Source organism: Salvia splendens, chromosome 4, assembly GCF_004379255.2.
Source record: "Salvia splendens isolate huo1 chromosome 4, SspV2, whole genome shotgun sequence".
Lineage (NCBI taxonomy): Eukaryota > Viridiplantae > Streptophyta > Magnoliopsida > Lamiales > Lamiaceae > Salvia > Salvia splendens.
In genome coordinates this window covers 17,289,201-17,316,586 of record NC_056035.1, presented here as the reverse complement: position 1 = coordinate 17,316,586, position 27,386 = coordinate 17,289,201, and the positions used below count along the sequence as shown (strand labels likewise).

The following is a 27,386-nucleotide window of genomic DNA, read 5'->3' as shown; positions in this document are numbered from 1 at the left end:
TATCAATCGTTATCGAGCATAATCAAAATTGTATCTGAAATTACTTGGAAATTTGACCGTTCATTAAGTACGGAAATTCTTAGTACTTTAAGTGCATGTTTGGTTGGATTTTAAATTAGTACAAGATAATTAATTAAGATGAGCTTTAGAGAATCCACATTCGTGCTCTTGCCAGCGAGTATGGATGTGGGCCCGACCCCACTTTTTCTGCCTGCTCTTAGGCAAGAGCACAACACCCACTTACGTGCTCTTCCGCAAGGACGAGCACATGGGTCCTACCATTCTATTATTCAATTTAAATAAAATATTTCCACAAAATTAAAATTCATTAAAAATACCCGGAATAATATTACAAATTACAATAAAACTAAAAATTACATAATTAAATTCCTAAAAAATAAAAATTACATAATTAAAATCCTAAAAAATTAAAATTACATAATTAAAATCCTAAAAAATGAAAATTACATAATTAAACTACTAAAAATAAAAATTACACAATTTAAGCGTAAAAATTACATCCGGGGAAGATTAGTCATCATCCGGCAATACCCCCAACGTTCTTTGGAGACCCCGTATCATCGCCACATGCGATCGAAGTTGCTCGGGGGTCATATTTGACCTATCGGCCAAATTGAGTTGGGCCAAAACCCCCACAACGAGTTGGTGGGGGGTTGAGGTGGCACATAGGGAGTGGGAGCGGGTTCGGGATCGGGGGCGGATGGAGTCGCGGCGCGACGGCGGTTGGCCGCCACCTTCTTCCTTCTTTGCGGTCGGCGTTGGGAACCGCTCGGGCCGGCGTCGGGGCTACTCAAGTTAGTTCCGGCAAGTTGGCTAGCCACGTCTTCAGAGCCGGCGTCGGATAGGGATACTGACCTTGACCGTTTGGAGGAGCCGCTAGAGGAGGATGTTACGCCTCCCCTATACTTCGGATGCGACTGCGTCTCCTGCCAAATGTTGAGGTACTTGAACGGCTTGTAGTTCATGGATTGGTAGGTCGACAAGGCGGAACTGATGATGTCGACCTCGCTTCGGCCGCTCCCCGCCGACCGCTCTTCCTGGAGGTAATACCCCTGGAACTTTAGGATTTCTTCGTTGGCTCTGTATATGGCATTGCGCACCATACTCTCGTTGAGCTCGATTGTTCCAGCCGGCCGGTTTTAATTGTACCGGCGACAGATGCGCCACCAATAATGATCGCTGGATTAGTTCGTGCCAACCTCCGGATCTTCGGAGATTGACAAGAGCGCTTTGAACAATTGCTCCATCTCCGCCGGAGTGTACGGTGTGCGCACACCGCGAGTAGCAGGAGTCGGAGTTTGGGAGTGGCCGCTCGACCTCGCTCTAGGCTCGGGTGTCCACCCGTATTGCCCTTCGGGGGCATATTGGTCGTCGATCGGGTAAGGCCGGTAGCCACCCGGAACTTCCAAACCTTGGGTTTGAGGTGAGGCTGAATATTCTGTTTCCGGACTAGGAAACGGTTGTGAACCAAACTACTCGGGGTTCCAACCGTGGGAGCCGGGGGGGTGATCGTTGTGGCCGGACATTGTTATGTTGTAGGAGTGGAAGAATGATTGAGAATTGAGAATGGAAATGAGAGAATGTAGATGAGAATTGTGTAGTGTGGTGTGAATTTTTGGGTGTGAAAGTGAGGGTATTTATAGATGAAAATGGATATTTTTGGGGGAAAAAATTGAAAAATAAATTAAAAGTGGGTAGAAAACGGATATAATTTTTTGGGAAGTGTGAAAATATTTTTTTTATTTTTAATCGGATTTTTAATTAAAATCAGATTTAAAAAAAAAATCAAATTGTCAACGGCTATGCCGTTGACCAATCACCGCCTGCCACGTATGCTGCTCGTTGGCACGGACGTGCTCGATGCATCGAGCAGCGCCGTGCCAGCGGCAAGAGCGCAGCGGCGGACAGCGGTATCGCGCCGCTGGCACGGACGGACAGACGAGCTGCAACTCGCCGATATGGATGCTCTTAAGATAAGAATATGCTATCTCATTCTTTCTCTTTTGGGCTATTAAATAATTCTATCCTTTTGAACGTTTAAACGAGTAATTAAGATATCGTGTCAGACACTTTTTGGCTCTTTAAATAAACCATCCTCGCCTACAGACGGTACACTAAAATCGCATTTCCAAGGAAACAGGGCACATAGATAAATATCGCGTTCGATGGAAGGCATCGAGCACAGAAGCGTTCACGTAAACGGCATAAACATGCACGTCGCCGAGAAAGGTAAAGGCCCCGTCGTGCTCCTCCTCCACGGCTTCCCCGAGCTCTGGTACACGTGGCGCCACCAGATCTTGGCGCTCTCCTCCCTCGGATACCGCGCCGTGGCTCCCGACCTCCGCGGCTTCGGCGACTCCGACGCCCCGCCCGATGCATCCAGCTACTCGTGCCTCCACGTGGCCGCCGACATCGTGGCCCTCATAGAGTCCCTCGCCGCCGGCCAACCGGTTTTCCTGGTGGCTCACGACTGGGGCGCCATGGTCGGCTGGTACCTCTGTCTCTTCCGCCCCGATTTGATCAAGGCCTTCGTCTCCCTGACCGTGCCGTATCGCCCCCGCCATCCCACCGTCAAGCCCATCGCCGGCATGCGTGCTTTCTTTGGAGACGATTACTACATGTGCAGATTGCAGGTTTTTTTAAATTACTAGTATTTCCTTATATCACCAATTTTAAGATAAACTAAAATTAATTTTATGGAGTAGTAGTTTGTATTTATGCGTCAGTTTTGATTAAATTACTAATCAATAAACGTCTTTTAGTTTCAATTGCATATGAAGTAGCACATTTTTAAATATTTAGCCATTTCATGATACTATGATACTCTCTCCGTCCAAGAAGTATCGTACATATTTGACTCACCACTGGTTTTACGAAATGTGAGAAAAATTTAGTGGAATATGGTTCTCATATTTATATATTAGTTTTATAATAGAATGTGAAGGTAATGAGTTAGATTAATGTGAGGTGCATTTATCAGAAGTAGACAATACTTATTTAACTAACCGAGTGAGTAGTATTTTTCAACTTTTACATGTTTTTGCAAGTGCTCTTAATTAACATTTGAAACTAGATGGTTCGTTGCCTGCCGCTGACATTAATGCATGCGTGACTATTGGAGATTGCGAAATTTAAATTCATAAGGTTTAATTAATGAAATCGATGGAAGGGGGTTGAACTTGCACCATTAATGATACAACTGTCAAATGTCAATGCATTGCACTTCAGCATGTTGTCTGTCTCTGTCGCTTTGTTTTGGAATCGCCAAATAAATGACTTTCTCATAACTCCCATATATAATTATTTGGTTTTAATTTTATCAATAATTTCCCCGATCTCACTAATAAAACATTTAATAATCATCCTGATCATAATTATCACTCGAATAGCAATGTGTTGGTGAAGACGTAGCAAAATCTATGTAGTTTTTTTATTGGGTTTTAATCTTAAATATTTTTGCGCTCATCGTAGTTGATAGGTAAAGATTCAAACTCAAATACCTAATTCTAGTTTTTATATGTTTGGTTATAACTACTTAGTCCTTTTTATATGTTTGGTTATAAGTTATAACTACTTAGTCCTCATAAAAATATGTGCACTTTCTATTTTCGTCCGTCCTACAAAAATATGAGCATTTCGATTTGTGAAAAGTTTTCACCAACTCATTATTTATATACATCAATTTATTTAGAACTTGTACCAATATGGCCTACTATTATAACTCATTAAACACTAATAATAAAGTGTGTCTCACTATCCACTACACTACCTTAATTATCTTTTCATCGTCTCTCTTACTTTACCAATTGTGCATTAATTCACTTGTCATTTCAGTTGCTCATATTTTTTATGAGACGGAGGGAGTTACAAATTTTGAACCTATCTTAATGAAAATGTTATTCCATAAAACAGGAAGTCGGAAAAATAGAATCAGAAATAGCAGAATACGGAGCGGAAGCAGTGATAAAGAAGATCCTGACGGAGCGAAGACCGGGGCCGCCCCTTCTACCGAAAGAAAAGCCATTCGGAGAGGACCCAAAGAGCATCAAGCTGCCGCATTGGTTCACTGAACAAGACCTCAAATACTACGCCTGTAAATACGAGCACAAGGGCTTCACCGGCGGCCTCAATTACTATCGCGCCCTCGATTTGTACGTGTCTAATCGAACAAATGAATTACTACTACTCCCTCAGTTCCCCATTAACTATCTACATTGCCCATTTTTATCTGTCTCTCATTAATTGTCCACTTTCATTTTTTTAATCATAAATGATAAGTTGGTCTCGCATTTCACTAACTAATTCTAAATGAAAAAAGAGTGATTGGGTTGTTTGTACATGTAGGAACTGGGAGCTGACGGCGGCGTGGACGGGGGCAAAGGTGAGAGTTCCGGTGAAGTACATAGTAGGGGATCTTGACATGGTGTATACAACGCCGGGGGTGAAGGAGTACGTGTCGGAAGGAGGGTTCAAGCGGGACGTGCCGTTGCTGGAGGAATGCGTGGTGGTGGAAGATACCGGCCACTTCATCAATCAAGAGAGACCTAATGAGGTTAATGCTGCTCTTCATCAATTTTTCACCAAGTTTTATTAGCTCCAAGCCTCCAACCTCTAATCATCTAGTATCTTTCATTTTCGAATTTGGATTTCCTCGTCATGTATGTCCAAATCATTAAATTTATATATGAGCTACTACAATCAAGATTCAAAACTAAATTGAGTTGAAAATAGAGTTGACACATATGGGCCTTTTTTTATGTATTTTTGTTTAAAGACCATTGATAGTTGTTCATGCCTCATGGTGGCCAAATAAATGTATAAATGTTTGTAACATTTAGTACCGTATATGGTCACTATGAATCTGCAATTCTCTTCGTATTGTTATATCTACTTATATCTTTGATACGTTTACAATAATTTCTTTGAAACGTTTACAATAATTTCTTTTTTCAAAGAGTGTTAGGAGTTATGAAATGGCCTTATATATTGTATTGGAATAAATTACATCGAGCTAAGTCTCTGTACAATATAAACTTGACCAGAATAAATCTTGGGGACAATACCAACTCCACAAAGTCGTCGTACAATTTTATAAAGTAACAATACTAGCCTTTCTTGTATGTTGATCACTGATGCCCAAGATGAAATGGTAATTGGTTGCGAAAATGCGCACATATCGAGAAGTCAAAGCAGAGAATGACCAACACCGTAGACTCAATGTTGCTCATGTAGATTAAGAAATAAATAATCACTGAGACTTAGTACTTGTCTTAATCAAGCAATAAGTGCTTATCTCATCGTGATTATCAACCAATAAAGATAGGAAATGACTTAAGATCGACACCAATAACCATTAGTGATAGATTTTCTATATCTATCTAGGTTGAGAATATCAATAAGGACATCTGCAACGCTGTCACTTATCCGTCCCTTAACCGTCCCTTAAATTACTATTAATGGAATTTCATTTTTTATTTTTATTTCCAACCAAATTCAATTAATAAAAACACACTTCATTAAATAAAATAAACTTACAACATAAAATTCGTAAAAAACATAATTTAATAATTTCCTAAAAAAATTAAAAAGACATAATTTAATAATTTTCTTAGCCAAATTTTGCCCAAATGTGCGCCATTAGATCATCTTGGAGTTGGGTGTGGGCGGAAGAGTCACGTGTCCTTGCCCGAATAGACAATCGTTCTTGTATAGACGGATGCACTCCACTGCGTGGCGAACTACTTGCGGTAGAGCTTCCGGGGGCTTCAGGGTCGAACCAATTTCCCGCCTCGGGTCCTTTGTCTTGGACAATCATGTTGGGCAAGATTATGCACGTATACATGATGTCGATCATGCTCTCCATGAACCACGTATGAGCCGGGGCTTTGATAATGTTGAAGCGCGCTTGGAGAACCCCGAACACCCGCTCCACATCCTTCCGAGCAGCCTCCTGCTTCTGCGCAAAAAGCACCTGCTTTGGGTTCACAGGCCTGGTGCACGTCTTCACGAAGGTTGGCCACTTCGGGTAGATACCGTCGGCAAGATAGTACCGCATTTTATATTTTTGGTTGTTAGCGGTGAAGTTGATGGTCGACGCTTTACCATCCAAAACTTCGGCGAAGAGGTCGGATTGGTGGAGCACGTTTATGTCGTTGTTCGAGCCGGGGACCCCGAAGTACGCATGCCAGATCCATAGCCGGTAGTCGGCAACGGCCTCGAGTATAACGGTGGGGTGGGTGCCTTTGTGGCCGCTCGTGTACGACCCACTCCACGCCACCGGACAATTCTTCCATTGCCAGTGCATGCAATTGACGCTGCCAAGCATCCCGGGTAATCCGTGCACTTCTTCGTGAAGGCAGAGCAGAAACTGGTAATCTGTCGTGCTTGGCTTCCGGAGAAATTCGTCGGTGAAGGCTGCCCGGACGCCTTTGCAGAATTGGATCAAGCACATTCTCCCAGTGCTTTCTCCAATGTGGAGGTATTCATCGAACACATCCGTCGTTTGTCCAGTCGCAAGCTGACGGATTGCTGCAGTACATTTCTGCAGCGTTATGTGGCTAGGACGGCCGACGACGTCGAACCTTTCTTGGAAGAACTCTTTTCGGACTGCCAATGTATTTGCGATGTGGAGAAATAGCGTTCGCCGCATGCGAAAACGGCAACGGAAGTAGGTATCTCCCCACACCGGGTTATCGCAGAAGTAGTCGCGGACTAACCTTGCGGCGGCTTTCTCCCGGTTACGATGGATGTAAGTTCGGGATCGTCTTTGGGGCGGCGCGGCTTCCTCCGCCTCCCGGCGTCGATCTTCTTCAAGTGATTCTTCCATTATTCGACGCATTTGCTCATATGGATCCATTAGATCGATTAAATTTGAGGGAAGAATAAAAGAGATGATTTGAGATGAAAATTGGAGAGGAAAGAGAGATGATTTGAGAGGATTAGATGTGTGTTTGTGTGTGAAATGAAGATGAAATATAGGAGTATTTATAGAGTAAAAAAATAAAAAATAAATAAAAAAAAAGAAAACGGTCGAAAACAGTAATATTACCGTTTTTGAAATTTAAATTTTTTTAAATAAATTCGAATTTAAAAAATGAATTATTGCATCAGCGTGACGAAACCACTCGCGGGCCAGCGAGTGGGCGTCACGCATGGCCCCAGCGCGCGCCATATTGCGGGAGCGCGTGGCAAGACGTCTCGCGCGGCGTCTCGGCGTGATGGGTGATCCGGAGGGCTGGTGACGGGACGGGACGCTGCAACGCGTCCCTCGCCCGTCTCGTCACGGAGGAACGGGACTCGTGCCACCCGCGTAACGCGTTGCGGGTGGTCTTACTCCCTCCATAGAGAGAAAAAAGTTCTAAAATGGAAAGTTTTTATTTTTAGGAAACAAACTAAAATAGAAAGAGTTTCTATGTTTAGGAAACAAAGTAGGTACTTATACAAAATACCGACGGAATATTTTCTATAAAGACGAGTCTATTATTTTCTATGAATTTAATCAACAATTAATGATAAAGGGCAAACCATGTGATAAATAATTTTTTTTCTAGTAAATTATAGAAATCAAGGAATTTAAAATACAAGGAGCTACTTTTATGTATGCATTCTAAATGTATCTTATAACTTGTCGTTAAATTCAATTTCTATAAGCTACTGACATATAAATATTTGCGTTTACGTTCTTGAGTAACATTAACATTAGTTTGGAGTTTAACAAAATTCATATGTTTTCAATAAAACATACTCCTTATAGTCAATAGGTATAGAACCTAAACCGCAAAAAAGACTCAACTTTTCCTTAGAACATTAGCAATGGGGCGCCCTAAGGCTATGCACCGCCACGTCATCATTTTAATCCTCCTACCCTCTCACCTACAGTGGGGCGCCCTAAGGCGCGCCATATATGTTTTACTATTATTTAGTTAATTAATTTAAATGTTTTCAAATATATAATACAAACTAATTAAAAAACACAACGAGTAGCTAAAAACCGGCGAAGACTGCATTGATTAACAAAAGTTACACGATTCAAGTTGGCTAATCTACGCAATTCCCAACTCCCTGCGCAGCTCATCGATCAACCCCTGGAGGTATTCGGCTTTGGCGGGGTCCGTACACTTCTCGAGGGCCTTGTGCGTCTGCAACAACGTCCGCGCCATCGAGGCATCACCACTAAACATCGGACTATTGGGACTTGAATCCATTTCGTAGTAATGAAAATGTGAGTTTCGAGGGTGGAATCGTGAAATGAAATGTTACAAATGAAGCCGGGGTAGGGGTATTTATACAAATTTTTCGAATTTAGCATTTAAAAAAAAAATAAAAAACGCGTGTCATCGTCCGCGTAGCCCACAATGGTGCCCGATGGCGCGGACGATAGGCCATCGTCCGCGCTTCTTCTGCGCCCGAAGCTTAGGGCGTGGGCGTAGTGTGTGCCATCGTGTGGGCACCCACAATGGAGCCATCGGGCGCGCCCGAGGACGATGGCACGAATCGGGCGTGCCATCGGGCGCCCCATTGTGGGTGTTCTTAAGATCAACCGTAAATGTTACTACGGTCGTCATTTATCCAAAATATTTTTTTTGAAGAAGAAGACATCAAACAATACCGTTTCCTAATTTATGAAATTATAAATTTATCGTTCATTAAAGCAAAAATAAGGCTCATTTCTATTGATTCTATCTTTTTAAACTTATGTCCTTGATCTATCAAGGAATACGTTTCAACTTTTGACACTGGAAGTTTTACGTTTCTTTTTTATTTTATTATTACTTTATAAATTAACAAAACGACTAACAAACCAACAATTGTTGTCGAATATATATTTTTCGGAAGTATTATCCAAAATAATTGAAAGATAATGATGTATCGATTAGGAAAACATCAAATGTTTGGCAAAAGATGCTCCACTCTGAAATCCACAGTGACTAGTACACCACTCCCCACCGCAAATCTTCCATATTTCTAATTATAGAAAAATTCAATTCCCTTAAAAGCTAAGACTATAACCACCACTACTCCATTTTATAATTTTTCCTTAAAGATGGTGATGTGTCCCAAACGTATCAATAAAACATGTCGGTCATTTGCCTATCTCTCTCGTGTAGTTTGTGTAGTTAAATAATTTTACGATTTCATAGGATTACGACAAGATTTAGATATTTAACATGATCATGTACATGTGGGTCGGAATGAATATTAGATTTCTACACGTGGATAGACAAGACAAGATCGGAATGAATATCAGATTGTACACGTGGATAGGCAAGACAAGAGATATACTCCAGTATATAAGAGAACTATCATCCGTGTGAGCTGGAATAAACATTGGTCGAATGAGCATTGGGCTTCCACTCGTGAGGTAGATAATAGATAAAGAGATTCATCATCGACTTGGACCCACTCTGATATTATATTGGAAATGAGTCACTCATCTTCTTAAAAAGTCTCATATGTAGAGGGGTTATCCACTCTTATATACAAGAGATATGATCATCACCAAATCGATATGAGGCAAGATTTACATATTTAACAATTGTGAAAACCAAACTAATTTTTAGTAGTTCAACTCCCAATATATATGGTTGATGCATTTTCTTATCTTACTAAATAAATAAGACTAGAGACTTGAATTTCACTAGGTAAAAATTTATACTCCATTTAATTTAACGTTTTAGTGCGTTTAATTTCATTACAAATACGAATGATTTTATATTGCATTCTCACTTCTAAGATAAAATGTAATTTTTCCATTAAACTAAACCTAATCTTATGAGTATATGAATAGAAATACACAAATATTATACAAATGTTTGTAAATGATATAATATAATATGTTTGAATCATATGCTGTACCGCCCATTTGCCAAAACTATCTTTATATATAAATTCGAAATAAAATTTACTTACATGAAAGCTAAAATATAAACCTCTTTTATCAAACAAAGAATTTTGGCTTCACTCTTAAGAATTTTCGTATAATCGTATTAATATTACTATTGTCTGACCATCATCTTTAAACTGTGAGTATCTGTAGTTTATATTATATGGTAATTTACTGAAAAATGTACTTCTACTCCTTTTATTTACCAATTTCCCCAAAGGGGGTGGCTTAGACTTGCTAATTGAGATATAGTACTATCAATCTTCACGTGTAATTTTATTGATAAATAAATCACGGAAAAAAAATTATTAATTCATAGATTGCTTATATTGGTAACAGTTTCCTCCTAACACGTGGTCAAACATTTTTCCTAAAAAAGCTTGCAAGATAATGCGCATAGAATCTTTTAATTCAAATTAGTAATATCAGTGTACTCTATTTTCAATTGTTTTTCTATAATAAGTATTTTAATTAATTCATCAAAATTTAGTTTACATTGATTACACATACTATCGACCTATATACAACGTGTGTGTGAGCTTAAAATAATTAATGAACACATAAATTACTTCACAAATAAAGTCCAAGGATTACCAGCAAGCCGACAAAGAAATTAAATAAATATGAAAAATAAATATACAAATACAGAAAATTTGAATGTTTTCTAAATATAGAGAAGCTTGCTTTGAATGTTTTCAACATTTAGAGACGTGTGATTCTTTACGTTTTGAGTTGATATTCCAGTTTGCAGTTTGCAAAAGTTTGAGATCAACTTCTCCCCTACATTATTGAAATGACACTTTTCTACTTAGAAGAATCAAAGCACATATATAAAATTCGTACCGACATTTACCTAATGATGTTATTATCATATCACGAGGCTCCAACACAAACAGATCAACAAATTGGTTTCAGATTTTGATGCAAAAATCTTCTTTGAACAATATCACACTCCATATGATAAACTAGCTAGCTAGTAATAATAGTCTCCACTGAAATAAAGTTTACAATATAATTGGGCCACCCTATATGGTGGTGATGGTTGGAATTAATGTGTTGGGTAGTTAAAAGTGTAATACACCACAACTTTTAGTATTTTATTTTGAGTTTTATATTAACTAATTAGGGCATGTTCGGTTCATGATTACTTGTGATTGATTAAAGGTTATGCCTGATCTTATATTTTGTGTATTTTCTAAAAAGCTCAATCTACAACCATATATCTTGGTCTGCCTTCATAAATGTCTATATTAGATGGTAACTTGTAATTATGATTAATCACCTTATATTTACTCCTATTATTAATCTAATTCTAGACAAGTCTTACTTATCTCCTAGTATATCTTATAATTATTATTATTTTTTTCTAACGAATCGAACGCTAGTTTATAAAATTTAGTTTCAGGGTATGTAACGGTTTTGACGTGGTTTGTCATCATCAATTTTGATTCTATAGCCACACTGAGAAAAATGGGTCATATCTCATATAGGTGGTGGGACAAAAAGATGCCACTGAAATCATATGTTATAATAATAAATAATTTAGTGATACGTGTGTAGAAATTAGAATCCAATGTAAAAATATAAGACGAGGCGAAATTAAATTTAGCAAGTGGGCCAAAACAAAAAAACCTTCTCGTCATGATTTTGAGTTTCCCCATGTGCAACATTAAATTCTTTTATTTATTGCGTGATCGAATTAAATTAAAAATTCTCCGAAACCTAATTAGGCCACCCGCAACGCGTCACGCGGGTGGCCCGTATTCCGTCACGAAGGGACGAGACAGCGGCGTGACGCGTTGCAGCGCCCCGTCTCGTCCCCAGCCCGTTCCGCGTTCCGTCCCGCCGTGACGAATGGCGAGACGTCTCGCCACGCGCCGAGGCGACGTGGCGCGCTCCGGCGCCATGTGTGACGCCCACTCGCCGGCCTGCGAGTGGGCATCGTCACTTTGACGCAATAATTCATTTTTTTTAAAAAAATTCGAATTAAAAAAAATTTAAAAATGAAAAACGGTAATATTACCGTTTTTTCAATTTTTTATTTTTTTATTTAGTTTTTTACACTATAAATACTCCTAATTCATCCACATTTCACACACAAATACACATCTATTCTTCCCAAATCATCTCCATTTCCTCTCCAATTTTCATCTAACCTCTTATCACAAAATGTCCGGCGACGGAAACTCTGGCGGTGGCGGCTCCGGCGGGTTCGACATCAACGCATTCGGCAACTGGGGGGCATGTACAATGTCCTCGGTGGTGGTTCCGGTTCGTCGACGCCGAGCACACAAGGTTCGTCGAGGCCGGGGGGTACCAACCACCCCATTTTGATGTGGATGCATACGCTCGTCCCTCCGCCCGAGGTATTCGCAGGGATTATCCCTGATTCGGGAGGATTATTCCGTTGATCCCACTCCGGAAGAAGGCCGAGGCGGGGGAGGAGGCCGAGGAGGTGGAAGCTCCAGGGCGGAGGCGGAGGCGGACGAGGAGGAGGAGGAGGATCTAGGCCGGCATCCGTTCGGCCCCAGAGAAACACTGGCGGTGTACAACGCCTGGACCAGCGTCTCGTACAATCCCATAGTCGGGAATCAATAACCCCGGAAGTGCTTCTAGGAAAAGGTCACCGAGGTCTACCACGAGATTAAGCCGAAGGGATCCCGCCGCCGCACATATAAGATGCTCCACGCTCACTTTGACCGAGTCGACAGAGAGGTCAAAAGATTCTGCGTCATCCACAAAAATGAAGCGGCTCATTACCAAATCGGAGCCACTGGAGCCGACATTCTGAGGTCGGCTTTGCGAGTCTACTTCGACGACACCGGCAAACAATTCAAATATGTCGATGTTTGGGAGGTCGTCAAAGACGAGGAAAGGTGGGCCGGCGATGTCCGGTCCAACTCGGGCTCGACCTCGAAGCGCATGAAGCACACGGCGGGTGGCCAATACTCGTCTAGTGAGGACGGTTCAGGCAGCGCCCCACAAGAGTTTGCCTCGCAGGAGGTTGAGGCCCCGACAGACGATGCCGGGGGGTCCTTCCATGGGCGCCGTCGGTCGCAAGGGAGAAATGAGGCGAAGGCGGCTAGCGGGAGGAGGGGCCAAGCCGAATCAAGCCAGGCGGGCTCGGGCTCGGGGGGACCCTCGAACTCCCTTATGTCCATGCACATGACCGCCACAATGGCGGAAACTTCCCGCATGACGCCTCCCCAATACCAAGTCTATCTTAACGAAATTGCGTTTATGGCAGCACAACTTGGCATTCCGCCTCCTCATGGCTTCAGTGCACCTCCACCGCCTTCAGGGGATGATTCGCCGGCGGAGTAGTTTTTTTTTAATTTTATTTAAAATTGTATTTTAAATTATGTCATTTTTATATTTTAGGATTTTAATTAAGTGTTTTTTTTTATTTTTTTGAATTTTAAGTTGTATTTTTATTTTATGTTGTAATTTTATTTTATTTTTAATGAAGTGTGTTTTTTTAATTGAATTTGCTTGAAAATAAAAATAAAAAATGAAATTGAATGAATAGTAATTTAAGGGACGGAGGGTTGTAGGTTCCATCCCTTAGTTAAGAGATGAAGTAAAAAAGTATAGTGGGACCTATGAATAGTAATTTAAGGGACGGATAAGTGATAGCGTTGCGAATGGTCTTAATTATTAAGACGCACAATTATGCAAACGAAACAGAGAACCATTTCTTACATGAAAAAAGGAGGGCAAATGGAAAGTGGTTTATGCGACATGCATGAATGAGGAGTAGAAAAGAACAGGTGATGCCCCCAAAATGCGACACGTGTTTCGTGGCCACAAAATCTGTTTCATTGAAACAGAATTTGATGTACATTGAAAAAAAGTTGGGCACGCGTGGCAACATCCTATTGCACAATATATATGATCTTCTAAACCCTACTATACATTCATCTATATCAAAACCCTTCTTCATATACATATATTCGAGCCTTACCCCTCTCTCTATATAATAGAATATATACATACAAGAAAAAGAAACATTTTCTTGTGCTCCTTCAACTCCACAAGTTTTGTTCTAATCATTACAATATAGTTGATTGGGTATGGCTAGCTTAAGCTTCATTATTGGGATCATTGGTAATTACTATGTATTGTTTGCAATTTATAACTAATTTCCTTTTGCACCAACATGACATGCTACTCAACTAGAATATGCATGATTATATCAAAATTTTGGTTTCAGTTATAAACTAATTAACCACTCTTTTTTTTTCTGATGGGGCAGGAAATGTGATTTCTATACTTATGTTTACCTCTCCGATGTAAGTTTCTTTCTTCCTTTAATTAAGATTAATATTTAAAGGCATATTTTTAATTAATAGGTATATATGTGGGGACATGGAGAGGGAGAGAGAGGGAGAGAAATCAATTGTACATGAGTACTGTATTTGTGTTGTAGCCACCCATTTCTTAGCCAAAATCCAACAAAAAAAGGTGTCACTTTTTGTTATGATTAGTAGCATTATGTGATGACATATATAAATGATTAGGGTTTTGTTATTGTATAGAAAAACATTCAAGCAGGTAGTGAAAAAGAAATCAACAGAGGATTACAAGGGACTTCCTTACATAACCACCTTGCTGAGTACAAGTTTGTGGACATTTTACGGACTCCTTAAGCCCGGAGGTTTGCTCGTTATGACGGTGAACGGAGCAGGAGCTGCTTTGCACGTCGTCTACGTCATCATCTTCCTCATATACGCCCCCCACAACATCAAGGTCATTACATAGTTTTTTTCCTTCTAAAATAGTAACTCTTGATTAATTGGGGATTATATACATATACATATACATATATAGTAGTAATTCATGTTGTTTTTTTAATGATAGATAAAATCGGTGAAGTTGGTAGCAGCAGTGAATGTTGCATTTCTTGGAATTGTGATAATTATAACCCTATTAGCTTTGAAAGGAGAAACTCGGATCACATTGGTTGGACTATTATGTGCTGGACTCACTATTGGGATGTATGTTGCACCTCTCTCCGCCATGGTACCTATCTTCATTCTCGTTTTCTCGAATTTTAAGAAATTGTTTAACTTTACAAAAGAAAGTAGCAGCAAAAGTCAATGGAATGTGGGTTAAACCTTTATATATTAATTTTATACTCCCTCCGTATTCAAAAAATAGAAACATTTGAAAATGCACTGGTTTTAATGGACAATTGGTAAAGTAAGTGGGAAAAATTGGTAAAGTAAGAGAGATGAAGAGAAAAATGAGTAAAGTAAGAGAAAGAGTAGCGAAAGTATAGTTAGTGGATTGTGGGACCCATGTCCTAAAATAGAAAGATTCTAAAGTTTTTATTTTTAAGGAACAACCGAAAATGGAAATAGTTGCTATTTTTAAAAAACGGAGGGAGCAATAAAATGTGAGTAGAGTGAGTTAATGGAATGTAAGTTCCTCTTGCAAAATATAATAAAAGTGAAATACAACATTTATTGGCGGACGAACAAAAAAGAAAGAAAATGGAACAGAAAGGAGTACTTTTTTTATGGTATGGATTTGGGTGTTCAAACTTAAGGATTGTGAAGTCCAATTACCGAATTGGGCCGAGTTTGAGGGTTTTAATATGTTAGGTTGATGATGAGCTAAAATTAAGGCTGTGTTTAGAGTTCAAAACTTGGTCTGAAATTTACTAACTCATGATTAATGATTTTTTTTTTAACTCAGAGGACAGTGATTAAGACGAAGAGTGTGAAGTATATGCCTTTCTTCCTTTCGTTCTTCCAATTTCTCAACGGAGGCGTGTGGTCCACATACGCCCTACTCGTTAAAGATTACTACATTGGAGTAAGCTTTTCAAAACCAAACTTTTTTTTATTTTTCGTCATTCAGAAATCCAATTTTACTAATTCATATTTAATTTTGATGTCAATTAAAGGTGCCAAACGGAATTGGATTCGTATTGGGCTCGCTCCAATTAATTCTATACGTGATGTACAAGAATAAATCGAGACCCGTAGAATCGGAAGATGAGAGGAAAGAAAAGGAAGGATCGGCCCATCTCGTAAAAGATGGGCTTCAATTGCAAGATTTGGACGAGAAGACGAAAAATCCCATCACCCAAAATGTTATGAAAACACCTTCTTTGGGCCCATTGGAATTGGAGAAATTCACTCAGAGGGATATTGAAACAGCTACACGATCAAATATTGGGCTTTAAATCCACTCATATTCAAAGCCCAACTCTTTTGTATAGATAAGCATATTACTATAATAATGGTATGGTTTTTAGTAATAATGCTTGCTTTATTTATTTGGGATGCAGGCATCTTTTGTTATGGAAAATCCTTACATACATGACGATGATGCACAATGTATTATTTATCCATCTCAATTAGAATTCATCAATTCCCAATTATTAATTATTTATTCTCTAAGTAAAATTTACTACTCATAATTATGATTTAATTTGGATGATGCATCGAAATGGATCTCTTTTCTTATTAATGAGTTTACATCACTCCTATGGAATATGTTTCAACTCTAATTACGCAATTATGCTTGTGGAAACTTTAAAATAGCATACAATTTTTTGGTTTTGAGAATGAATCAAAAATATAAAAATAAAATAAACAAGAGAGGGCCAACTGAAAACGATAAACCAGCTAGTCGCAGCTAAGCTAACACAATATATTAGACCCACTTTTAATAAACATTGTCGCACCTAGTTGAAAATACTAACCCTACATATTATTGTATTAATCAATAGGTGCAAACTCTATCACCTAATATTGTTTTCTATAATTATTTCTGAAATTTGAAAGGAAGTGCGCATATATGATCATTTTTTAGTACTACTAAATGAGATTAAGATGGGGACACATTGATTGCCATATCTTTTGTATTCAATAAAAATATAGTTAAAGGTCTTTTCTTCCTATCCAACTATCCATATTTTTTTTCAACAATTATATATGTAACTTATATATGTGGACTGAACAATGTATATAAACTATACACCATGAGACCTGGCAAGCTCCTATTTTTAATACTTTTAATCATATGAGGAGGAAACGTTCTGACTTTAACACCAAGATATTGGAGCAACATGCATATATAATATTTTTTTTTCCTAAGAAAATTACCGATCGAACTTGGTAACTAAAATTTTGACAAGATATATAAACATTGGTCTCCTTGAGATGTCCATTAAATATATTAATAAAAAGTTAAGAACATACATTATCACCAATTTTTTAAGTGAATTCAAATTGCAGTCAATTGTCTAATAATTTTAAATTTTGGTTGTCTTTTCTTTGTTACTCAACCAAAATGAGATCATTAAATATTTTCATTAATATATTCTCCACGTGAATCACAGCACAGGCGTTTGTGATGAAAAGGTCTCTATATGAACGTGAACATCATCATCTCTCATCCAATTATAAAAAAAATAGAAAAATCAAGTTAAGATAGACTTAGCTCCCTTTATATTTTGCTTCTCTATTTTGCAAAGATCAAAATCTGTGAAGAACGAACCTACGGTTGTGATGATCGAAATGCAAATTAATGAAATGACAACATGCAAGGAAGAACACAAGCGAATTACGTGGTTCGGCGTAAGCCTACATCCACGGGCAGAATCTGGTGTGTTTCTTTATTGATCACTCGAGAAATTACAAACATAAGAGCACTCAAAACTCTCAAGAATTTACAAGATGGAAAACCCTCAACTCGCCCGAAAACTTCTTGTTTCGAGAGCTAAAAACGCACAGCTGAAAGATAACACTTCCTCTCTTGAATTCTCTCTCTATCACTTTTGATTTCTGTTGTTGTTGGTTCTGGAATGAATCGCAACTCCCTTAAGAAGTATCGATCAAGAAAACCGCCGAACAGCTTCCTTTGCCGAACAGCTTCCTTTGCCGAACAGCTTCCTTTTGCCGAACAGCTTCCTTTTGCCGAACAGCTTCCTTTGCCGAAAAACGGTTATAACCGTTTCCAACGGCTAGTTCCTGTTTTGGTTCCCAACGGCTATTTCCTGACTTGATTCTTCCACCAGCTCAATCCGATCTTGATGAGCTCAAACACTAACAAATCCTCCACCTTTGAGCAATCTAAGATCCATCACCACCAGTTCCACCTTCCTTCCCATACTTACAAATTTCGGACCACCCCAACCAAATCCAAGCAATGTCGGAACTTGGATCTTGGTAGGGCTTTAGTAAGTGCATCAGCCGCATTGTGCTCGGTGCTGACCTTCTCAATCTTCACCGCACCCTTCTCAACCTCATCTCGAATGAAATGCAGCCTCACGTCTATATGTTTGCTGCGTTCATGATATGTCTGATGTTTCGAGAGACAAATCGCGCTATTGCTGTCGCACTTGATCACAACATTCTCTTGCTTCACCCCAAAATCACCAACTATACCCCTAAGCCAGAAGCTTTCCTTTACTGCCTCAGCAAGAGCTATATACTCTGCCTCCGTCGTCGATAGAGCCACCACGGATTGGAGATTAGACTTCCAGCTCACCGCGGAGCCGAACAAGGTAAATATGTACCCAGATTGTGAGCGCCTATTATCAAGGTTAGCTGCATAATCTGAATCGCAAAACCCAATAATGCTATCCTTATCTCCTTCATTCTCTGATTTGAACATTATTCCCAGATCACTACTTCCTTTGAGATACTTGAGAATCCCTTTCAAAGCCAACCAGTGCTCTCTTCCCGGACAGGACATGTATCTGCTCACCACGCTTACCGCATGAGAAATATCAGGCCTTGTGCATATCATCATATACATCACACTCCCAACTATGTTGGAATAAGGTATCTGGCTCATCTCTCTTTCTTCTTGCTGATTTCTGGGACATTGTGATTTGGACAGCTTAGTCTGTTGTGATAGTGGAACTGAGGTTGCTCTACTCTTGTCAATCTGATATTTGTGCAGTACTTTCTGAATGTAGCCTTCTTGGGACAACCACAACACCCTCTTATCTGCATTTCTGAATATATCCATTCCCAAAATCTTGCTAGCACTCCCCAGATCCTTGATTTCAAATCCCTTTTTCAATAAGGCTTTCACCCTATCTAGCTCCTGTCTATCTGGTCCAGCAAGCAAGATGTCGTCTACATATAATAGCAAATACACAGCAGGTCCCTCAGACTTTGATTTGAAGTAGACACAACTATCATATCTGGAATTTATAAATCCCATACTCTGCATATGTTCATCAAACTTGATATGCCATTGTCTACTTGCTTGCTTCAAACCGTATAGACTTTTCTTTAGTAGACAAACCTTATCTTCACTCCCATGTATCACAAATCCCTCTGGCTGATTCATGTATATAGTTTCCTCAAGCTCTCCATGAAGAAAGGCTGTCTTCACATCAAGTTGGTCCAAAAACCAACTTCTTTGAGCAACTATAGCTAGCAAAATTCTGATTGAGGCATGCTTTACCACTGGAGAAAATACTTCATTATAGTCTATTCCCTCCTCTTGTGTGAACCCCCGAGCTACAAGCCTAGCCTTGAACCTAATCTTGTTCCCAACCTCCAACTTTTTCTTGTATATCCACTTACAACTCACTGGTTTTTGTGTGGAAGGTCTCTTCACAAGCACCCATGTCTTGTTCTTGATCAGGGACTGTATTTCATCTATCATAGCCTCCATCCACTGCTTGCTCTCCTTAGAACTCATAGCTTCCTTGAAGCTTGAAGGCTCTGCATACTCTATGTTTTCTGCAACACATAGTGCATATAGCAAGTATTCTTCTTCACTGTATCTTGTAGATGGTTTAGGGATTCTTCTGACCCTATCTCTGGCTAGAACATAGTCACCCAAATCCTGCTGCTCTTCTTCAGGGTTCAAGACATCAGCATCTGCTTCTTCTTGTTCACTATGATTTCCCATCTGCTGTTCAGGCTCAGCAATTCTATCTGCTCCAGAAACCTCCACCTGAACTGATTCCTCAGCCTCCTCAGGTTCTGGAACACCCATCTCCACCATCCTCTCAGGCTCTGGTTCTTTCTCAGAATGAGATGGCCTCTGGCTCTCTTGAGCCTTTTCCAGAAATGGCATCCTACTTTCTTCAAATTGCACATCTCTAGAGATAATAACTTTCTGATTTCCTGGCTCTATGCACCACAGTCTGTAGCCCTTCACTCCCTTTTGGTATCCAATCATCACACATCTCAAGGCCCTTGGCTCCAACTTACTTTGCCTGATGTGTGCATAAGCCATACAACCAAAAATCTTCATATTCGAATAATCCATGGCCTTTCCATACCATCTCTGATCAGGAGTGTCAAAAGCTATAGCTGAAGAAGGACTTCTATTGATGAGAACTGCTGCCATACTCACAGCCTCACCCCAGAATCTCTTAGCCATTCCAGAGCCAAAGAGCATACATCTAACTCGCTCTAGGATGGTTCTATTCATGCGCTCAACAACTCCATTCTGTTGGGGATTAGATGGAGATGTCCTATGCCTCTTCATACCTTTCTGCTTGCAGAAAGAATCAAACTCCCCACTCAGAAATTCCAGCCCATTATCAGTTCTTAAACACTTCAAAGAACACCCTTTCTCCACCTCCACTTCCCTACACCACTCCTTGAATTTCATGAATGTCTCTGACTTTTCCTTCAAGATAAACACCCATAATTTTCTAGAAAAATCATCAATAATGGATAGAAAGTATCTACCTCCACCCAATGAAGCTGGTGTAGCTGGGCCCCACAAGTCACTGTGGGCATAGTCTAGTGGTGACTTTGAGCTGTGAATTCCTCTTCCATAGGGCAGTTTCTTACTCTTTCCGAGCACACATTGCTCACACAAACCCAACTGCTCATTGGGATTTTCCAGCTTAATCAGCTTCTTCTTGGCCAATTCTTTAATTCCAGTTTCTCCCAAGTGTCCGAGTCTGAGATGCCACATTCTTAAGTCTAATACCTGCACCAGATTCACAGATCCAGTAACCACACTTGCCTTTAGATAGTATAGGCTTCTCTTTCTCTCAGCCATCATAACAACATCACCATTCTTGACGATGTTCATAATCCCATCAGATAATATGCAATTATATCCTGCTGCATCCAACACTCCAATAGAGATCAAATTCCTCTTAATCTCTGGAATAAACCTCACACCAGTGAGTAACCTGATGGAGCCATCATGAAGTCTAAGCCTGATGGACCCAACTCCTCTGATTCTGCATATCTGGTCATTTCCTAACAAAACTGATCCAGCTGCATTCTTGATTTCCTCAAAATGACTTCTAGTTGGACACATGTGGAAGCTACATCCAGAATCCATGATCCATGGAAGTTCTTCCATGTCCTCAGTCACACACAGAGCCTCCGGGACCACCAACTCTTCTGCAATATCAGCATTGTTCTTGCCATTCTCTTCCTCGGCCTGCTTCTTCTTCCAAACCCAACAATTCTTCTTTATGTGGCCTGGTTTCTTGCAGTGATGGCATGATCTGGTCTCTTTCCAGTCAGCTGTCTTGTTTTTCCATGGCTTCTTCTGTGACTTTCTTTTCACATTCTTCTTGTGATCAGCAACACTCAGACTCTCAGACACCATTTTAGTGGACTTTGGATTAGATTTCTGGATTTCCTTGAGCTTTAGAGCAGAGTACACCTCTTCATATCCAATCTTGGACTCTCTACCAAGAAGTATAGCATCCTTGAAATGCTCATAACTTGGTGGCAAGGAATTCAACAACATCAGAGCCTTGTCCTCATCTTTAATCTCTTCATCAATGTTCTCAAGATCATCGATGCATTTCCCAAATTCTTCGAGCTGTTCCAACACACCTTTTCCATCAGCAATCTTGAAAGTGAGAAGTTTCTGCTTCAGGTGCAGCCGATTTGCCAAGGATTTGGCCATGTATAATGACTCCAACTTGGACCAAACTCCAGCCGCTGTCTCCTCCTTTGAAACTTCTCTGAGGACTCTGTCATTGAGGTTGAGTATCAAGGTACTATATGCCTTGTACTCTCTGTCTTGAGCCTTTGCCTTCTCCTTTTCATCAGGCTCGGGCTTCTCCTCCTCATTACTGCCTCCACCATTTAGGGTTTCCCATAAACCCTGTTGCATCAAGATTGCTTTCATCTTCAGCCTCCATAGGCCAAAATCATTTCGGCCTGTGAACTTTTCAACATCAAACCTTGCTGCAGCCATTATTCAAACAGGTTGAGCGCCTTCTTGAGGAAAAAAAAAAAACAAAGAAAGAACTCCCAAAACTTTATGCCTTCTCGATCAATTCAGTGGACGAATTTCCCACAGACGGCGCCACGTTGTGAAGAACGAACCTACGGTTGTGATGATCGAAATGCAAATTAATGAAATGACAACATGCAAGGAAGAACACAAGCGAATTACGTGGTTCGGCGTAAGCCTACATCCACGGGCAGAATCTGGTGTGTTTCTTTATTGATCACTCGAGAAATTACAAACATAAGAGCACTCAAAACTCTCAAGAATTTACAAGATGGAAAACCCTCAACTCGCCCGAAAACTTCTTGCTTCGAGAGCTAAAAACGCACAGCTGAAAGATAACACTTCCTCTCTTGAATTCTCTCTCTATCACTTTTGATTTCTGTTGTTGTTGGTTCTGGAATGAATCGCAACTCCCTTAAGAAGTATCGATCAAGAAAACCGCCGAACAGCTTCCTTTGCCGAACAGCTTCCTTTGCCGAACAGCTTCCTTTTGCCGAACAGCTTCCTTTGCCGAAAAACGGTTATAACCGTTTCCAACGGCTAGTTCCTGTTTTGGTTCCCAACGGCTATTTCCTGACTTGATTCTTCCACCAGCTCAATCCGATCTTGATGAGCTCAAACACTAACAAAATCTTTCCGGCAATTAACATGGATGCTCTAATCTTCTTCGTTGGTGTTATAGGTATACACAACCACAACCACAACCTAATATTTTTTTATAGTACTAAATTTTTTTGTGAAGAAAACAAGATAATAGTAAGTGATGATGATTAGTTTGGTAAACTGTTTGCAATTGCAGGGAACATAATCTCAGTTCTTGTGTTTCTATCTCCAGTGTAAGTATGCATAAGCATAAGAAGATATTGATGAATGGGAATTTAATTAAATAATTACAAAATAATTATGCAGGAAGACGTTTGCTCGGATTGTGAAACACAAGACGACAGAGGAGTTCGAGAGCCTTCCGTACATTTGTACGCTGCTGAATTCGTCTCTATGGACATACTACGGGATCATTAAACCCGACGCGTACCTGGTAGCTACGGTCAATGGCTTCGGAGTGGTTGTGGAGCTCATATACGTTGCTTTGTTCTTTTATTTTGCTTCTCTTCCATCCATAAAGGTACTATATATCTACTATTACTAACCTCATTTTCAAATTTTCATTAATTATTGATGCATTCAATAAGTGTATAATTTATTACCTATGATATATATATATATATTTATGCAGGCTAAGACAGCAATACTATTTGGAGTGATAGATGTGGGATTTTTTGTTGTAGCTGTATTAGCCACATATTTGGCTTTGCAAGGGGATGCCAGGATTGATGCAATTGGCTTCATCTCCTCAGCCCTCAATATTGTTATGTATGCTTCTCCTCTTGCAGCCATGGTAACCATTTTTCTTTCGTTCTTAATCATGGATGAAACTTCACTAATTTGATTACTATCTAGTGTAGAGTTTTGTGTTACAAAAATGAATGAAAAATGAAAAGTGTTTGTGTGCAGAAAAGGGTGATGACAACAAAGAGTGTGGAGTACATGCCTTTCCTTCTAACATTTTTCCTCTTCTTGAATGGAGGGGTTTGGACTTTGTATGCAGTGCTAGCGCAGGACTGGTTCCTTGGGGTAACTACTAAATAGTACCTCTTTATTACATATATGCACTTGTAGTATAAATCCAACTAAACTTTTATATTTTCTCCTAGGTTAGGTGGAAGTGGAACATATATTTAACAATATTTTAGTTATATCATAAGTGTCGTATTAATTAAATCAACAAACCTTACCTTATTACTTAATTTTAGAAAAAGTACAACTACCGTGTATGTGATTGTCATCCTTTCTATTGTTAATTGTATTATCCATATGTATAAATGTGTATATTGAATTTAATCGAAGATAAAGTCGTAAGCTTTAAAACTGAAATCCCCTTAAACATTTGAGGTGTAGGTTTAGTGATAATAATTAAAATTAGAGAGATAATATTATGATTATTTTTGCATAGTTGAATAACAATGGAAGTGACAGGTGCCAAATGCGATTGGATTATTGCTGGGAATAATTCAGTTGGCGCTCTACGCTATTTATAACACTCAACCATCAAAGCATTCTCACCACACAGATCCACTGCTACCTGTTTCTGATGAGTAAAATTATTAATTCAAATTTTCTGCTGCTATTTTATTTTTTTGTTATTGAAAGAAATTGATGACTTGTGTGAAATGTAAGTGGCTGTTTTTTGTTCCGCATCTTCTTTTTGGATTAAAGAAGATTAGATCTTAATGAGAAAAATGAGACACCCTGCTCTTATCTTATGCATCTCATCTCTTACTTCAGTTGAGTTGAATTTACTACTATTAAAACTTCACTCCTCACCAAGGACAAGGAGAACTCACTGTGTTTTACTGTAACACAATACATATAATCTGCATTTCAATCAGTTTATTAAAGAAAGCATCTACAAAAGCAAGAATGTGTGTGTGTGTGTGAGAGAGAGAGAGAAATAATTCCTGCAAATTAAGGTATCATATAATCATCGAAGATGAAATAATTCTTGCAATTACATTCTAAGTAGATGCATAGATGATGAGTGGGGACTATGGAGAAAAATAAAGTACAATGAGTCAGAAATGGATACACAAACACAATTCACTGCGTTTCAAGTTTCTCAACACCAAATATATATTAGCTTTACCCAAATGCAACACTGTATATAGTAATAAGTTTCTCTTCAACCATCTAACATCAGCACCTTCCTTCTATCCCAATTTACATGTAGTTTCTTCAACGCTGACGCTATATATGTACGAAACAGAGAGAGAAAAGCAGGCTTCTCCTCATCCTACTCCCTGTGACAATCGTTCATCTACGGTTTCTGGTCTACATGCTGCCTCCAAGTTTGGGAGGCTGTCAAAGCATAATGTAAAGAAAAGGGAATACATGATAAGTCAGAGATGTCATAAGGCAATCAAATTTTCAGCTTATGAATGGAGAATGACCGTACCTTCTTTAGAGGAACTTTTGAATTGCTTGGTGCAGGTTTTAGTATCTCAAACGAACATATTAGCGATTCATCTACGTTTAAAAGGGCGCCGGCATTGTCAAACTCTCCGCCATAGTTTGGGGCGGAAAATATAGTCACAAGTCTTCTTTGGGCAAAGAATTCATATCCATCCTCCACCACCTTCAAAATATCAAATCATTACAATTTACGACATAAAAACAAGACACGAAACACTAAAATTGTGATTTATCTATGAACCAGAAAGCAGAAGAAGGAAAAACAAGATGAAACATGGCAAGGAGAAGCGTATATACCTGATGACCCCTGCAAATGAGATCCAACTCATTGTTATCCAAAAACTCGGCAACTGCACCAGCCCCAAAAGTACAAGAAACGCCTCTATCACTATCAGCCCAGCCATCAATCTTGGCATCAGGATCGGACCAAAGCAAATCACATAATAGACCACTATCGGGAATCTCAGTTGGCCTCGAAAGCTCTCTGATCTGGTCCAAATTTTTGAGCTCTGGAGAAAGTCCACCGTGCATGCAGAGTATCTTTTCATCTATGAGTGCAGCAACGGGCAAACAATTAAAGCAGTCGGTGAATATCTTCCAAAGACGTACATTGAACCTCCTCTTGCATTCATCATAAAATCCATAAACACGGTTGATCTTCGCATCCTCATGGTTTCCCCTCAAGAGGAAAACTTTACTGGGATACCTTACTTTGTAAGCCAATAATAAGCATATTGTTTCCAAACTCTGCTTGCCTCTATCAACATAATCTCCGAGAAAGAGGTAAGTTGCAGATGGGGGATATCCACCATATTCCAAGAGCCTCAAAAGGTCTTGATACTGACCGTGTATGTCACCTGTAAAAATAGTGTCTCCGCTAAGGCCACAAAAGATATAAAAATGACACCAGATGGACAGAAATAAAAAAAAATTGAAGTTCAATGTTTTGAGCCTACTATTTTACTTAGTGACTTGAAATTAGTTGCTACCTACACATTTTGTCTCACTGTATCAGTTCTCCGTTGTACCTCATAAAAGAAATGCTCATATTGAAGGAAATGCATGATGCAATTTATGGTGATGGAAAGACACATTCTTCATGCCCTCATCTTCACAATTGCATCTTTACTTTCATTTGATGCATAAATAGATACAATTTGATGCATAAATAGATACAACTAATGTAGAGCCGGAAGAATATATCTAAATGTATAAACACATCAATTAGACAGTGAAAAGAGAAAGGAAACCACCTGTACTATACCTTTGCGTAATTCGTTTGCAAAATATTAGAATTAGGGTGGCATAGGACGGTAAACGAATACAACTAAAATTTTTTTAGATGCAACGATGTTCTTTATGGAAAGATTTTACGATTGTGCGAGAACTGAGGAGCTCAGCAATGAAGACTATGGTTACAATGAATGAATGCATCAACATATTAGGAAGCTTCAGAAGCATAAATACATTTGTATATCCAACATTACAAAGCAGTATTAAGTGATGGAAAAATCAACCATTTTCCCTCATTTGAAATCTAATCTCAGTAACACCAAAAGATTTGAACTTCTAGAGACGATGTAAACCAGACATACACTACAAAGATGAGAACTTCTGATCACAAATGCAACTATCTGATATAACCTCTTTTTAATTCGTTGCCAATTGAGCATATTGTTTTGGGGAGAAGCAATCAAAGAGGAAGATAAATCTCATTATACCAAACACCTTGATTAAACGTGATCAGATCGACACCACATAATCACAATTCACCAAACAATTGTACCAATTATCCAAAATTATCAAATCTCAACGCCAAATAGATAACAACCATATCCAATAGTGAGAGAGAGGGGGGGAGAGACCGCAGATCCTGATAGGGGCGTGGACAGGGACGAGATTGGGGTGAGAGAGGAAGATTTGGCGGGCGTTGACGCAGAGCTGGCGAATTTCAACCTCCGAAAGCTTCACCTGTTTCCCTCCTTTCCCTTCCAATAGACGCCTGATTATATCATCCAGCACCGCTGTATCCATCATTCCCTCCATCGTCATCATTTCGTTTCTACAATTCAATCAAATTGCACTAAAACAAACAGAATTTTCATCTGGTCGTGTGTTTGGCGCTAAGAATATTGGATTAGAGTCCTTGGATAAAACAAAGGCAAATGATAAATGACGAATACGATCACGATCACGAAGAAAAGTAATGGCTACCTTTCTCTGTTTTTGTTTTATTCTTTGTTTTTAAACTTGT

At 39.4% G+C, this 27,386-nt stretch overlaps 4 protein-coding genes across 5 annotated transcripts; 3 read left to right on the top strand and 1 right to left on the bottom strand.

The window, feature by feature from the left end:
- The first annotated feature begins 2,123 nt into the window (after positions 1-2,123).
- LOC121797877 (epoxide hydrolase A-like) lies at positions 2,124-4,907 on the top strand. Its single transcript, XM_042196634.1, has 3 exons — positions 2,124-2,654; positions 3,934-4,172; positions 4,366-4,907. The coding sequence occupies exons 1-3, from the start codon at positions 2,187-2,189 to the stop codon at positions 4,613-4,615; spliced, it is 957 nt and encodes a 318-aa protein (XP_042052568.1). The 5' UTR covers positions 2,124-2,186; the 3' UTR covers positions 4,616-4,907.
- Positions 4,908-13,844: 8,937 nt separating this feature from the next.
- LOC121797772 (bidirectional sugar transporter SWEET16-like) lies at positions 13,845-16,314 on the top strand. 2 transcript variants are annotated; one of them, XM_042196481.1, is made up of 6 exons: positions 13,845-14,011; positions 14,160-14,196; positions 14,443-14,653; positions 14,765-14,926; positions 15,605-15,724; positions 15,816-16,314. In XM_042196481.1, the coding sequence occupies exons 1-6, from the start codon at positions 13,978-13,980 to the stop codon at positions 16,095-16,097; spliced, it is 846 nt and encodes a 281-aa protein (XP_042052415.1). In that variant the 5' UTR covers positions 13,845-13,977; the 3' UTR covers positions 16,098-16,314. The 2 variants fall into 2 exon arrangements, with proteins under 2 accessions (XP_042052415.1, XP_042052416.1); XM_042196482.1 differs by having other exon boundaries at positions 13,861-13,975.
- A 6,439-nt stretch (positions 16,315-22,753) lies between these two features.
- LOC121800746 (bidirectional sugar transporter SWEET17-like) lies at positions 22,754-24,420 on the top strand. Its single transcript, XM_042200252.1, has 6 exons — positions 22,754-22,787; positions 22,905-22,941; positions 23,015-23,228; positions 23,340-23,501; positions 23,618-23,737; positions 24,140-24,420. Exons 1-6 carry the CDS (start codon positions 22,754-22,756, stop codon positions 24,260-24,262), a joined length of 690 nt encoding a protein of 229 aa, XP_042056186.1. The 3' UTR covers positions 24,263-24,420.
- A 198-nt stretch (positions 24,421-24,618) lies between these two features.
- Positions 24,619-27,386, bottom strand: LOC121798929 (serine/threonine-protein phosphatase PP1 isozyme 9). The gene is made up of 4 exons (XM_042198198.1): positions 26,998-27,386; positions 25,430-25,989; positions 25,116-25,295; positions 24,619-25,018 (listed from the first exon to the last, which is right to left on the bottom strand). The coding sequence occupies exons 1-4, from the start codon at positions 27,185-27,187 to the stop codon at positions 24,992-24,994; spliced, it is 957 nt and encodes a 318-aa protein (XP_042054132.1). The 5' UTR covers positions 27,188-27,386; the 3' UTR covers positions 24,619-24,991.